General features: G+C 34.3%; 1 protein-coding gene across 2 annotated transcripts in view; it reads left to right on the top strand.

Annotated features, from left to right (window-relative positions):
* CNOT2 (CCR4-NOT transcription complex subunit 2) overlaps nucleotides 1-16,334 on the top strand; it is a 107,401-nt gene that overhangs the window by 51,927 nt on the left and 39,140 nt on the right. For both annotated transcript variants that reach the window (XM_045829954.1, XM_045829955.1), the window contains exon 3: nucleotides 11,223-11,345. In XM_045829954.1, the coding sequence (XP_045685910.1) occupies nucleotides 11,223-11,345 (123 nt within the window). The remainder of the gene's footprint in view (nucleotides 1-11,222; nucleotides 11,346-16,334) is intronic.

The following is a 16,334-nucleotide window of genomic DNA, read 5'->3' as shown; positions in this document are numbered from 1 at the left end:
GGGCCCATAAGTTGGGTGGGGCAGAGTCCCTGTGGATCTTCAAGGCTGATCAAACAGAGTTAGTGAGGTTGGTGGAATCTCAGATATGGCACCAGCTTGCAGACTCTGTGGCTCTGAGGGGAAAGGATTTAGAAAAGGGACCAGGGCCTCTTCTGCCTTGATGCCAGACACTTCAGTTTCTCCCTGTGTACCACTGGTGCCTTCAGGCTGTTACCTTGGTGCTGGAGATCAGAGGGAATTTTCTGAGGAGGTGAGTCCATGTATGGGTTCTTCAAGAGGAACTGCTTGGGGCTTTAGAAGTTTCTTCCACCAACTCAATTCCCATGGTTTTTGTAGGCTGATATTTTGGGGACTTATCTTCCTGGCACTGGAAACCTTTGCTGGGGGGTCTGATGTGAGGCTGGGACTCCTCATTCCCTAGATATCCCTCCTGAATTTTTACCTACCACACGTAGGTGACAGACCAGCCCATTCTGCAACTGCACCCTTTTTATCAATCTGGACAGATGTGGTTTCTTTAATTCCATAATTGTCAGACTTCCATTCACCTCAATTTCTGATGGTTCTGAGTGATGGTTTTTTTATATTTTAGTTGTAATTTTGATGTGGTTATGCAAAGAGGTGGGCCAAGTCTGCCTATGCCACCATCTTGACTAGAAGTCTGGACTTTCTTTAAGTTTTGTTGGATAGAACCACACTAGCCTTTAGTCTAGTGTTAATTTTTCTAAATTACTGGGGCTGTACTTTCCTGAGTACTTCTACCTGATGCCCTGTGAATTACCTTGTTTTTCTACTCTGGTTTTTGGAAATAGCCCTGTGTGAGTCCTGGAGATTGTTTCTACTTCCCTCCCCCCCACCCCAGATTTCTGGCAGTTTTTTCACATGCCTGTGTTAATCAGTATTTAGCTGAAGACTAGAGGGATCCTTTGCAGATCTTTAGAACTCTTTCTCTTTGTAGCTCACTCTTCCTGTCTGTAATTCTAACCTCACTCCAGCTGCCTTGGCCTAGACTCTCAGCTACTTTTCCTCAAATCACAGAGATTCTGGATTCCATCAAGACTCCCCCCTCCCTGCATTACAATCTGGAAATTCATTCGGTCTGTTAGTAAGGGCACTTTGCAGGGCTCACATCAATTCTTCATATTCTCTTGGGGATTCTTCTACTGCCTTATGTCCTGTGTCTGAAAAGCATCATTTAATATATTTTGTTCATTTTTAAGTTTTTTCAGGTGAGGCGAAAGGGGATCAAATCCCTACTGTTCCATCTTGGTTGGAAACAAAATTCCTAAAATTTCATTTTTTTCCAAATTAATGGGTAAATGTTGAAGCTAATTAGTTTTCAAAGATTTAAAATGAGGTGATGTTTATTTTAGAAAAATTTAAAAAATTTAATGAGCATGTTGAGTTAATCTTTTCATTAAGAGGACCTCACTTTTATAGGGTGTGACATTCGTTTCTTAGGAGCAATTAGTTTATCCACAGAAAACATACAGTTGACCCTTGAATAGTGCTGGGATTAGGGATATTGAGCCCTTCATAGTCAGAAATCCATATAGAACTTTTGAGTCACCCAAAATGTGACTGCTAATAGCCTTTTGTTAACTGGAAGCCTTATTGGTAACATAAGCAGTCAGTTAACCTATGCTTTATATGTTATATGTATTACATATTGTATTCTTACAATACAGTAAGCTAGAGAAAAGAAAATGTTAAGGAAATCATAAGGAAGAGAAAATACATTTGCAGTATTTATTGAAAAAAAAAAAGTCAAGTATAAGTAGACCAGTAAGTTCAAACCCATTTTGTTCCAAGGGTCAACTGTGGTTTTAAGGTGGAGTAGAATGGTAGTTCTTAATCTGATTGGTACTATTCTGTGAGCAGGTTAAGGAAAGAAAGCTGAGAGTCCCACAGTTCAGAATGTAGGTCTTTACTTAATTCCTCAGTTTTTACCCCTAACACTTTAGGTAATTTTCAAAATTTGGAGCCTAATCACTTGGGTTTTGTCTGGAGAATAAACCTTTGATCTATTGGAGTTGCAGGGGCTCAGTTTTCTGCATGTTAGATAACTGTTTAATTTGAGTAAAGCCTTTAGACTCTACCCATCTGTGCCTGATTTGAGGGCAAAAGCAACCAACTTATAGAGGTTTTGTTAATGATCAATGTTATATATACATATAGATAGGTATTGCTTTGAGCAGTACTTCCATTTGCCAAACAGTCAATATCTATTACTGCTTATTTATACCCAGCCCTCTGTGTTAGACTGTTCAGGCTGTGTCCTGTTCAGCTAACTTGAAGTACATATTTCCATGGACTATAGTGCTACCCAGTGGCTCTAAGTAGTATAATTCTTCTAGTGGGATTTTGTGATAGAAAAGAGATATGTATTATCTCATCATATTAAATTGTAAATTTGAAATACTCTCAAACAACTTTTTTAAAAAATGAAAACCTAATCTACCTTGAGGGGGAAAAAAAGAGTGTTTTACTATCCAAATCCTACTTCTCATAATTAGAATGAAGGTTTCTGGTAGTCTATTAGGTATTTTGAAAGTGGTTATCAATTTCAGTGGGAAAAGGCCTAAAACAATTTTTATTCATATGTTTTAGAACTACAAAATGGAACATCAACTTTTGACATAATTCTAATGTTTTTAGTTTTTATTTTATTTATTTTATCCTCACCCGAGGACATTTTTTCATTGCCCTTGGAGAGAGAGGAAGGGAGAGAAACATTGATCCAAGGGAGAAGCATCGATTGATTGCCTCCCATATGCACCTGGGGATAGGAGGAGGGGGGACGGCCCTCGCCCAGACCAGGGATTGAGCCTGCAAACTAGGTATGTGTCCTGAACCAGGAATTAAACCCGCGACCCTTCAGTTACGGGACAATGTTCCAAACAACTGGGCCACATTGGCCAGGGCTCTAATATTTTTAAAAATAATTCTTATATTCATTAAGTTTTTTATATGCTGTATTAGTCACTTAGTGTCAAGTAACTTCATTCAGGTATATATGCCCTTTTCTTTTTGATTTAAGCCCATTTCTTTTTATAGTGTTTTTCTGTAATGAAATAAAAATATGATTATGTATAATAGTTGTATTAGCATGATTGGTAGCTCAGAATCCTAATACTAAAAAGTACTACCAAAACAAAAATTCCTTAGGTTATAAATATTTCTAGGTTGTAGTAGTTAATATTTGAAATAGGAGTATACCAGTTTCAAGGAATGTGGGCAGTCTATCAGTGAGATAACCTATCATCCTTTTCCTCTAAAGGACAATAATAAAAATACCAGATTATTTTTTGATATGGCTTCTTATGATTTGTTTCAAATGTTGATTGACTACATATTGATAAAGGCAGATAAATATTAAATGGCAGCTGGCTGTGATTTTTATTAATTGGTTTCTGCCAACTTTGTAGATAACAGAGAATGTGTATATGTGAAGTATTTACTGATAGTGAATGTGGAATTGGGAGGGAAAAATAAGCAGGAAGTCAAAGTCTGTATTCAACAAATAGAATAAAGTCTCCATTAGAAAAGAGTAAGAAAGGAAGGAACCAGGTAGCCTTTCCCCCTCTCCACACTAAATGTTGCCACTTTATCCTTGATAATACCAGGTAAGTACAGACTGCTGTTAGAAGTGAGTGAATAAGTTGTCTATGCAAAAGTCTTGATTGTTTAAAGTTGTGAACTAGTGGATTTTATTACGCTTCACATGTATCAGCATGCTAACAGTAAAACTCCTGGCTACACAACAGACTACATAAGAAAAAGTTGCCATTCGGGATTTGTTCTTCTTTAACCCAGTTTTTAGATGTAGCCTACATATTTAATGCTACAGTATCTATTTCAGTAGTTTATAATGAAATTTTGAGTTTTGTTATAATCCTAATTCCTTGAAGGATTAAAAAAACTAAAAATTATTAGTTCATGTGGAATATGGAAACAGTAATTACTTTTTAATGTTATAATAGTGTTCTTTTAAGCATGATTTTTTTAAAACAAATTTTTAAAGATTTTATTTATTTATTTTTTAGAAAGGGAAGGGAGGGAGAAAGAGAGAAACATCAATGTGCGGTTGCTGGGGACTATGGCCTGCAACCCAGGCATGTGCCCTGGCTGGGAATCGAACCTGCGACACTTTGGTTCACAGCCCGCACTCAATCCACTGAGCTACGCCAGCCAGGGCTTAAGCATGATTTTGAAGAAAATTTAATGAAACTGTTTCTAAAATAGATACAATCAGTCTGATATAGACTAGCTTTTGTTTCACATACTTTTTTTAGCCAGTCCATTCTCATTCTTCTGCTGTAGAGATCATTTCATCATACACAGCTATTTAATTGTGGCATCCTCTACTTACCATTGTTCACCACAAAATAAGCTCCACCCCCTTTTTGACCCTTACTACTTCTCCCATTGTGAAGCTCACAGTTTGGACAGAATGCAAACGTTAAACTATTAGTCGTGTGAGTGGGAGTCATTGTACTGTAGTGGTTAAAGAAGGGAACTGTTGCAGATTGTCTGGGTTCACATCCCATCTCTGTTACTTACCAGGTATGGAACCTTGGGCACATTAGATCTGTGACCTTGGACAATTTACCCAACTTACCTGGTTCTCAGTTTTCTCATCTAAAAACAAGGACTACATAAGAAATCCATGAAGATTACATAAGTAGATTGCGTAGTTATTATATTAGTCCCTCCTTATCAACAGTTTTGTTTTCCGTTATTTCAGTTGTCCACAGTAAACCATGGTCAGGAAATATTAAAGTAAATTCCAGAAATAGTTTGTAAATTTTAAATTGCACAGTCTTTTGAGTAGCATGATGAAATCTCAGGCAGTCTTGTTGTGTCCTTCCTGGGATGTGACTTATCCCTTTGTTCAGCATATCCACACTGTACATGCTACTCACCCATTAATCACTTAGTGCCTACATGGTTATCGGATCATTTGTGGGAGGGAGGGACCACATTCACATAATGTTTATTACAGTGTATTATTTAATTTTCCTGTTTTATTGTTAATCTCTTAACTAACTATACCAAATTTATAAATTAAGCTTTGTCATATGTCGACATATGACATGTTGACATATGACAACATATGTTGACATAAACTTTGTTGTATGTTGTAGGGGGAGCATAATATATATAGGTTTTGGTATTATCCAAAGTTTGAGGCATCCATTGGGGGACATGGAACCTTGGATCAGGGGGAGAGGGCTACTGTACTGAGTAAATTATTAGGATTATATGAGTAAATACATTTTAAAACATTTAGAATATAAGTGATGAATAAGCTATTATTTACTGTAGTATAATTATAGTTATGATAAAGTGTTTTCAATGACTGTATAAATCAGGAGTCCTAATTTAGTGTGAAAGTTTCAAAGAATGGGAGAAAGAGTGTTCTAAGTAGAGGTATGAGGATTATGCAAAGGCCCTGAGGTGGAAAAGACCTTGTGTTTGAGTAACTGAAGGTGTGGCACTAGTTTAGTGGTGGCAGGGGACATGTGGAGAGAGTTATGGTCAAAGAAGTTACCTAGGGCCTTGTAAGCATTATTATTGATTTGGCAAGCTTTTGAAGTATTTCAATCAGCAGGGCCATGACAATTAAATTTTTATTTTAAAAATTCATTTGGCTAATATGGGAAAGTAGACTTGAGGGGAATAAGAATGGATTAATAAAAACCTGTTTGGAAGATATTAGAGCTGTTAGGAAATGACAGAGATGGAAAGACATGGATGATTTCAGTACATATTTATAGTCTTACCAGCTTCAGATTCAGTTTTTGAAGATCACAAGGGTTATGTATGACATTTTTCAGAGATTTACATGAATAGGAAGAACTATGAATAATCCAAGTTAAGCTGAGGCATAAAGTTTGTGTTGGAGTTAAGATAATTACTGCTTCAAAGTTATGTTAAGGTTATGATCTCAGGAATCTTGGTCTGTATCCTGTAAGTATGGGAAATTAACAAGAGATAGGAGAACAAGAGAGTGACAAAGTAAATGCAGTAGTTACTAATATGGCACCACACTGAAGTGTTAGTTGGTAGGAGTCTGGCTTAGCTCATCATGTAGATTTTTGTACCTGGTTTTCCTGCCAATATTCTTGCCCTCTTTTAACCTGACAAAAGTCTAGTCTACTTTTCCTTACTAGATACCACTGTCCTTCAAGATATATTCCATGTTGGCTATATTGAACGTTTTGTTGTTTCTTGAGCATCCTGTCTCTTGCCAATATTTGCTTCCATCCCACACACTTTTCTTTAAAAAAAATCAAGGCTTGACTCACCCTAACATTACTTTTTTTTTTTAATCTCTGAATCTAATTTATTTTTTTTCTCTTTTTTTATTGTTGTTCAAGTACAGTTGTCTACATTTTGCCCCCACCACAACCCCAGCCCCAACTGTCCCCACTTTCCACCCTCGATCTTACTCCCCTTGGGCTTTGTTTGTGTGTCCTTTATACTTGTTCCTTGACGACGCTTCTCCCTTTTCCCCTCGTTATCTTCTCCCACCTCCCCTCTGGTTACTGTCAGTTTTTTATTTCAGCATCTCTGGTTATATTTTGCTTGCTTACTTGTTTTATTAATTAGGTTCCACTTACAGGTGAGATCATATGGTATTTGTCTTTCACTGCCTGGATTATTTCACTTAGCATAATGCTCTCCAGATCCATCCATATGTTGCAAAGGGTAGGAGTTCCTTCTTTTCTGCTGTGTAATATTCCATGTGTAAATTTATCATAGTTTTTTGATACACTCATTTACTGATGGACACTTAGATTGCTTCCAGCCCTTGGCTCTTATAAATTGTGCTGCTGTGAACATTGGGGTGCATAGGTTCTTTTGAATTGGTGTTTCAGGATTCTTAGGGTATGATCCCAGCAGTGGAATTGGCAGGTTAGGGTTAGGGTTTGCTCACCCTAACATTACTTCTTTTGTAATAAAATTTTTCAGTTTCCCTCAGAGAAAATTAGATATTAGATATTCCCTTATTCCTGTTCCCAAAGTACTTATATAGATTTTTATTTTGTAATTGTTTGTTTGTAAGTCTGTCCCCTAGCTAGATTGAGCTGTTTAAGATGTGGGGCTGCTACCTGTTCAGTTTTTCTCTTCTGGTATAATTCAGTTAGCTTCTGGCATAATTCATATAGTAGACCCTCAGCATGTTTGTTGACATGTGAAGGGAGACCAGTCAGGAGGCTAAAAACATCTAGTCCAGAGTTTAAACTAAGATGATGATAGGACAAATGGCAAAAACAGATGTGAAAGCCACTTGGAAGAAGGGATAGAACTTGATGGCTGTGCAGAAGAAAGCAGGAGAAAGTAACTCAGGAAATTAATTTTAAATATTCCTGATTTAGGTTATTAAATTGTACTTCTGAGATAGAAATGCCTAGCAGCACTTTAAAATATGCTTCTAGAATTTTGACTGGAGATAGATTTTGAAATCAGAGTATATTTGTTTGCTATCAGGAAAATTACCACTCCACCATGAGATATGTTTGTGTCCCTTGGAAATAGAATTCTAGATATGAGCCAGCTTTTGCCAATATTACAGACAGCAAATGAATTTCAGATAAGGCCCTCTCCAGAGGCCTTGCTGAAAGAAATTTGTGTAAGATTAAATATTCTTCTGCCTCGTATATGATCTGAGTCTTTTTAAACCTTTCATATTTATCTTTATACACATAGACACATACATATGTATTTTCAAGTCTATTTATGAAGTGTCCTAACATGTTTCCTTGGTCATTTAAAAATCTCCAGACCTTGCCTCCTATCTCTTTGGTCTGTAGTTGCCATTCATCCCACCTGGATCAGGGGCCACTTTACCAGTCTGAAATTGTTGGTTAAGATTATCTCAAGTTTGGGGTTTTGTACATTCTTTTTCTGTGATTCTGATTTACTGCATTTGGCTTTGAAATACTATATTTAAGTCTTGAGAATATCATACCTTAAGAATTTCTAGCTAGTGTAAGTTAAATATTGAAGTACACATACATAATTTCTGGTTAGTTCCTGTGGAGTCAAAGGAAAGATAAAATGTCTTGATTAAATGTTTTAGATATGTGTTCCAAAAATTCTTAAGAAACATTGATTTTGGTATATACATATTCCTGTTCTTTCTTGTTAAAAAACCTTAATTTTTATTTTTCCTTTGTTATAACATCTGGTGTGAGAGTTGTGAGAGAAGGTGATAAGTTAATAGATATAAACTCTTGATATGTTCGCTTGAAAAAAGCTGACAGATTATACATACCAAAGATTCTAATAAATTTTATATGTAGTAACCTAAAGTGAAGTATGATTTATTTTTAAATTAGTTTTTCAAATTTCCGTTTTCTTAGTTGAGTTTAATATGAATAGCATAACCAGTGATTTCAATATATTTCAAAATAGTGTTGACGTATCTCTCTGAAATCAGTAAAAATTGATGTCTAGGTTCCTTTGATTTTTGCCTGTTCTCTTGGAAATAATACTACCCTTTTTTATTATCATATATCCATCCATCTATTTATTGGTGTCAGCTCTCCTTCAAAATAATATCCATTTCTTATTACTTCTACCACTGCCACCACAGTCTGAGCCACCATCTTCTCTTACCAGCCTGTTTCCCTGCTTCCATTCTTGTCCCCTCTCTTATTCAGTCCTTACAAAGTAACTCCAATCATTTAAAAATATCTGTGTCAAATTATATCAATCTTAAACTGCCCTATAACTCTCTCTTGACTCCCTACCTCACATAGAATAAAATTCAGTGTCCCTCAGGCCTGCAAGGCCCAACATGATCTGGCCCTCAACAGTATCTCTGATTTCATTTCCTATCACTTTTCACTAAGTTCACGCTGCTTGAGCCACACCACTCAGGATCTTGCCGTTTCCTCTATATTGAATGCTCTTCCTATAGATTTTTCCCTAGTTGGTTCCCTTACATCTTTGCTTATTTTCCTGGTTTCACCCTTTATGGCTATTCTAAAAAACTTTTCTACCTCATTTTATTTTTCTATGTGGGATAATGGACAGGCCATTTAAAATTAAACTGGCTTTTATGGAAAACTTACTATATTGTCTTTTTTTCCCTTTCTTTCTGATTTAACAATGGATCAGAAAATTTTTGGTTTCATCCCAGTACCTATCACTCGCCAACTGGGGCTTGCATTTGGAGAGCAGAGTATTAACACTTTACCTCTCTCATATTACACTTATTTTCTCTCTCTCTCTCCTTATGTCATGTAAGAATAGTATTTTCACTGATGTGTGAGTTCTGTGCTGAAGTATGTAAAACAAAAATGAATTTCTGTGTATTTTGTTTTTTTCTTTTTGGTATATGTGCACACATACATACACAGTGAATCTGGAAACATTTGGTATTAGTGGAAAAGGAACATTTTTGTTTTCTTTTGGAGCACTTCATATATGAAGTTTTGTTTTCAAAACACTAAATCCTTTGCACAATATTAGCATGAAGTTTTATTCTGAACGATTAATTTTAGTTTTGGAATTCTAGGAGTCTGTAACTGGTTAAGAGTTTGCTTTGTGTCCAGTTGAGTTAATTAATGGGTGTTAGATTTGATGAGAGATACTTTGGTACTCCCCTGGAATTTAACTGACTTGTGAGTTTCATGTCATTTTCTCACATATGCTTTCTTAGAAGAACTCAGTAGTAATGGTCCTTTAAGGAGAATTAAATGTATCATTAACTTTTAGAAAAACAAACATTTAAAATCTTATATGTAAAGAGTCTTAATTTGTAGATTATAAAGTGCCTTCCTCCCTGTTACTTTTCTGAAATTAAACTCACGAAGAAAACACTCTTTTCCTGTTAATGACTACCTAGGGGGTTGGTGGATAGTCATGTGGGGTCCTCATCCCTGAAATTATATTCAGAATTACAGAAGGACTTTTATGAGATTCACTAAGGGAGTTTACTGCCCAAAGAAGGTTAAGTATATTCTAACAAATCAGTAGACCCTTTAAAAATATCTTTCTGTGTTTCACGTTTAAAGAAACTAATAACCCAAAAATATAGGAAAGCGGTGATTAAGCTGTTCTTCTTTGTTATTCATATTTAATTGAATAGCTTTTTTCCAGACATCAACTGGAAGGATACTTAAATATTTGAGTTTTCTACAATTTTAACAGGGAATTTAGAAGATAAAGCAATTATTAAATAGCATGGGTGCTTTCAGTAAACTTGCACATCCAACTTGCCTTTAAAATCTTCAACATAATCAGTTCACCATATCTACTAATAAATAATAGTAATAACTATAGTGCTTCATTTTGAAATGAGAAGTAAAGGAATTGTTCATTTCTTTTTTACAGTAGAAGAAAATATCCTTATTCATAATCAGTGTACAAAATACATGTCAAATTTGATGTTTATCCCCAAAATTTTTTTGGAAAGATACAGTCACTGTGTACTCAGGTCTGTATAAATCTCTCCATTATGACATTTCAGTTTGCACATTCACCTTAAATAACTTCAATTGATAGCTTTGGAAACTTTATAAAGGTCACTTTAAAAAAATAAGTAACAATTAGCACAAATCTTGTAAACTTTTTTTTTTTTTAGTGTGGACTCAATCAAAATTACTAGTGTTGGATGTGGTAAAGGCTTAAAAGCAAAAGAGTATGCAGATTATATAATGGAAGTGATAAATTTACTCCAGGATAATGAATGAAGAATTATCTTACTGTTATGTGAGGGATACTGGCTTGAGATAAAATTCCCACTGTGCCATTATATTAATAAATTGAGATTGTAAATGAAGATCATATGCTCTTGAAAACAGATAATAAGTAGATATATTGTTGACAAATACTCTAATACTGAAATTGCATGTGAAGATTTTGAATAATTAAACCCAAACTTGATTTCAAAAAAATCTTTGTATGGGAAAATTACACTTGGGGTTGCTATGTTTTCAACAATAAGTGATATTTACTTCTTTTAAATGCAATTGTTGTATAAGACAGGATTTACATTTTTTTTTCTTTCTTTAGGTCCTGGAAGTAAGCATTTAATGCTGTATTGTTATAGTCAGATTTATGACTTTCTAATATGTCCCAATAACCCTTAGGCTATCTCTTTATCTTAGCAATGCTGCCTTCATTTTCTAGTTTCACATACAAGTAAAGTAAATCTTGAAATTTTACAAAATATTTTTCATGATAAAAGCAGTGTTTTTGTTTAGGTGACAAACAGCATGTTTGGTGCTTCAAGAAAGAAGTTTGTAGAGGGGGTCGACAGTGACTACCATGATGAAAATATGTACTACAGCCAGTCTTCTATGTTTCCACATCGATCAGAAAAAGATGTAAGTTAATCAGTTATATTGTGTTTACATACTGGTGTATGATGGTCTCTTTCTGGTTCCTGAAAAGCAGTATATAAACTTCACTGTACAGTGTTTGGTTGAATGACTATGTTTTAGACACACTTACAGGTCCTGAAGTACAAAGATGATGAGCTCACATTCTAATGGGAGACAAAATGTTCTATGAAGTAACTTATGTTAAAATACATATAGAAAGAAGATTTGCACAGATTTAAAGATAAAATCGCAGGTTTCAGTGAAACGTAACCTTTGCTTTGCAATCTCCTGGCTACAATCCTAGATTTCAAACAATATTTCTTCAAAGTTCAGTTGTAGGGATGCTCCAATAGAAAAATTTTTGAAGACCTGTATTCAAGACACGGAAGGTGATAAACAGGTGTGAATTGAGTCCTTTAGAAAGCTAGTTGTTCCACACTCCCATGTAGAATGAAAGGATTTAGGAAATAGCCAAGTGATAATTAGCCAAGTGATAATTAGCCAATTGATAAAATATTTTAAATGGATTCATTTGTTATTTTCAAATTCTGGTAAGCTGCTTTAAGTTATACACTGTACAGTAAATATTCACTTGTCATTGATAGGTTCTTGGAAACTTCAACTTTAAGCAAAATGACATGTAACGAAACCAGTTTTATCATAGGCTAATTGATATAAACAAGAGTTAAGCTCCTCAAGCATATTTGGTCACAAAAACATCACTGGACTTCTAAATAAAGACCCAAAACATTTCTAATATTAAACACTGAAATAAATGTGAACTATATATACATTTCAGAAATATTAATAAAACAAGTAAGAGAATTATTTTCCAACCTGTTTATTCTAGGTCAGGGTCACAAGTGGCCAGAGCCTATCCAGCAGCTCAGGGTACAAGGTGGGACCCACCCCTGGGCAGGAGGACGCTACTGCATTCATTGTAGGATGCACACATACACCTGCACTCACTCAGACTGGGGACAATTTAGACATGCTGGGGAACCTGATGTTAACGTCTTTGGGACACAGGGAGAAAGAAGCTAGAGTACCTCGGGGGAAACTGACACAGACATGGGGAGAATGGGCAAACTCCATATAGTCAGTGGCCCCCCACCCCAATGTTCGATGAAATGACCTTTCAAGAGGACATGCTCTGTACTTAGTCAAACCAGTTGCATTCTTGTACTTTGTGGTGTTTTTTTTTTTTCTTTCTTTCCTTTATAACCTTGCTTTTCCTGATTTTCCTATCTGGGTAATAATCTCTAGTTCTTAACCTAATCAGATTTTTAGTGATGTTTAAAGATCTATAAAACTCTGAGATATGTAACAGATGCTCTCATTTTCATTAAAAGTTTATCATTAGTAAAGCACTTCCTGTATCTTTGAGAATTTCACCAATTGGCTTAACCTAGGTTTAAGTTCGGATTTCTCTAGGCTTTTAAATATCCACCTCCACCCTCACCACCACTGTTTTGGTATTATCCCTCTTGATTTGTATTTGAAAATTATGTCATTTTTGGCAACAAACTATCAATTGCATTATCGGGGCTCTTTTTAAATTATGTGTATAGTAGTTTTCTTAATTAGTATGCAGTTTAATAGCTCGTAGAATAATGAATGTCATCTAGTTAATTTTCTGTTGTATTACTGTCCTACCTATTTGCTGTAAACTATAATTGAATTTTTTTTTACCTGAGTTGCTATATTTAAGTATTGCTCTTATAATGAAAGAATTTGGGGTATCTTTCTGGTAGCATCACTGCAGAAAGAAACTATAAAATTTATCCATGGGTGTGTTGCTGTGATTGTAGTACAAGTTAAGCTTGATGAAAGAGTAGCAGCACTTATTGATGAAAAGCATTTATTCCACTTAGGAAGTTGTGAAATTTTCAAACTGAATCTGAAATAAAGTATCTGAAGCGAATAATGATAGAGATACCTGTTTTTAGATAGCAGAAATACCAGATGTTAGAGTTATTTAGTCAGAATTATTTATATCCACTCACTCATTCATATATTGGTTAGAATTCCAACCTAGTTGTTTGTCATAGAACTAATACGGAATGGTTGGATTCACAAAACTTTTTCATGGATTAATTAAATAAAAAGGTAAAAGATAGGGATTAACATTTTGGGTTCTAAAGCAGTACAGATAGGTGTTTGGATGTTAGCTTTGTCTATTAGTAAGAACTTTTCCAAGCCTCCGTTTGTTTGTTTGTTTTTTTTTTATTTGTAAAATGGGACTAATCCTGTGTGTGTGTGTGTGTGTGTGTGAGAGAGAGAGAGAGAGAGAGAGAAATTTTTGCTGTTGCTGATAACTTTTTTTATTACAATATAGTACAGGGGTATTATGCAAATTTTAGAAAATATGCATGGGGGCAAGAAAAGTTACCTATATGTTGACAGGAATAATTTATTGATAAAATTTTAATTTTATACTTAAAATTTTTATTTTAAAAATAGTATTTAAATCTCTGACACATTGACACATTTTTCATTAGAAGGCTTGTAGCAATGTCAAGAATACCAGCTATATTACTGTAAGTCTTTGCCATTAGACAAAAGTAGCTTACTATGTTTTTGTTTGCTTAATTCTTACCTGAGGACATACTCACTGATTTTAGAGAGAGGGGAACGGAGCGAGAGAAACATCGATGTGAGAGAGAAACATCAATTGCTTGCCTCTCACATGCATCCTACTGAGGACCAAACCCACAACCTAGGGATGTGCCCTGACTGGAAATCAAACCTCGACTTTCAGTTTACAGTACGATGCTCCAACCAACTGAGCCATGCTGGCCAGGGCAGAAGCATACTGTTTTAATGTTGCTAAATTTATATACATGCACACATACAGAGTGACGAGTCTTTTCTGTATAGTTATTAGCCATTTGTATTTCTTGCTTTGCAGATTACCAATTTTTGTGCTATTTTCTATTTCTGTATTGAGACAATATCTCTTTTTTTGTTGGTGTTTTCCATATATTAAAATTAATACCATCATCATTTATTACAAATATTTTCTCAGTATTTTGCTTTCAATTTAGTTTATTTTTTAAATTAAAAATATTTATCTTTTTATTGAATTTGACTCATCAGTCTTTTTTTATTGTTTCTGTTTTTTGAGGTCATACTTAGACTTTTCCCAGACTACTTTCTTCTAGTGTTTTTGTGCTTCATTCATTGCATATAACTATGTTAATTAGAAATGTATTTTGGTTTAAAGTGTGAGTTTTATGGTGCCAAATTCCCCCTTGCTCTGAATATCCAGTTTGTCCCTATACCATGTACAGTTAGATCACCAGTCAGAAAATGTTTCCGTAAATGACCAGATAGTAAATATTTTAGATTTTTGCATGCCAAGAGACTAAAGGATATTAAGTAGTTATTTATATAACTATTTAAAATGTTAAAAAAATTCTTGGTTCATGCACCCTGTACATATAAGCGGTATGCCAGATTTGGCCTGTGTTTAGTAATTTGGCCTCCCTGGGTTAGACCATTCATTTACGGCTAATTGAGATTTCTTCTTTATTATATTCTAATGTATTCTTGTGCCTGTTACTAACTCTTTTGTTTTATTTATCATACTGATTCTGTGGCAGAACTGCAACATAGTTGTAGTTTATAGACAATTTTCACATCTTAGTGTCAGGTAAGGTCTTTCCCATCCTTTATAAAAACGTTTTTTGACTATTGCACATTTATACTGATTTTTATCTTCTTTCTGAAGAATGTTGGTTTTTTTTTTTTTGTTCCTGTTCCTTATGCCTTTTAATAAGTAGGGTTTTATGGTTGACATTTCCATTACATTTTTCTGATTGTTTTTACTGATATATAGAATACTTTATAGAATAGTTTTTTATATATATATTTATAACTACCATTCAAAATTCTTTCACTAGTCTTTGTTGATTGGGAATATGGGCTCTGTAAATCCTACTATACTACATGAGCTTATATCTTAGCCACATGATTTACTAGCTGTACGTTTTGGACAGATTACTCAGTCTTTGCATGTCTCTGTATTCTCATCTATAAAATAGAAATAATAGTTTATGACTCATAGGTGGTTATAAGGATTGAATGAATAATTGTATGTAAAACTTTTAGAAGGCCAGATAGTATTAAATAAATTTTCCACTGATATATGAATAATAATACCATTATTATTCTGTTTCATTCTCTTGGGTTTTTAGCAGAATAATAATACCATTATTATTCTGTTTCATTCTCTTTAAGTTGTTACGTATATCATCTGCAAATAAAGATTATTTTGTCCTTTAGAAAACTTTTGAAAAGGACAGATTTAAAAAATACTAAATAAGTGACAGATAATTTTGTCATTTTTTCCCTCTGGGAACAGTGAAAAATAATTTTAAATTGTAACTTATGATAAGGAAAACTGAGTAATGGTTGAGGTAAACTTTAAACCAATTATCAAAAAAAACAAAACAACAAAAGAAACCAACCAGTTCACTGATTTACCCTATTCATAGAGCAGAAAATGTAACTGTTTCTTTGTCAAATGCATGATTGTAGAAGAATATAGGAAACGGTTCTTTATGAGATTGTGTCCTGAGTAATTGCCATGTACTTCTTTAGGCCTGCGTCTTACTTTCTAAGACCTTTTATTTCAAGATACACCTGTACAGTATGTGTCTTTCTATAGAATGCTGAATTTGCTGTTTTGAAATATAAAAATAGTTTTGTAAATATTACGGATATATTACTTAAATGTTTTCAAAGATTAAATCATAGGCAGATATGAGCTTCAGTTCTTTTTTATTATACTTAATAGAGACCTTATTGAAAATGAAAAGCATTCATATAAGATGTAATAGACAACTCTCTGAGTATAATAAAGCATAGGCAACTTAGAATTTTTAAAAAATATATTTGTGTTTTAATTACTAACAGCCTTTATAGTCTGAGTTTTTGTGCACTCAGATGATTCTTAAGCATAATCATTTTAGAAGACAAACTTGTAAG

This window comes from Phyllostomus hastatus, unplaced genomic scaffold (assembly GCF_019186645.2).
Source record: "Phyllostomus hastatus isolate PE091 unplaced genomic scaffold, TTU_PhHast_1.1 phas_scaffold_93, whole genome shotgun sequence".
Lineage (NCBI taxonomy): Eukaryota > Metazoa > Chordata > Mammalia > Chiroptera > Phyllostomidae > Phyllostomus > Phyllostomus hastatus.
The sequence above is the reverse complement of the archived record's forward strand: the minus strand, read 5'-3'. Positions and strand labels throughout refer to the sequence as shown.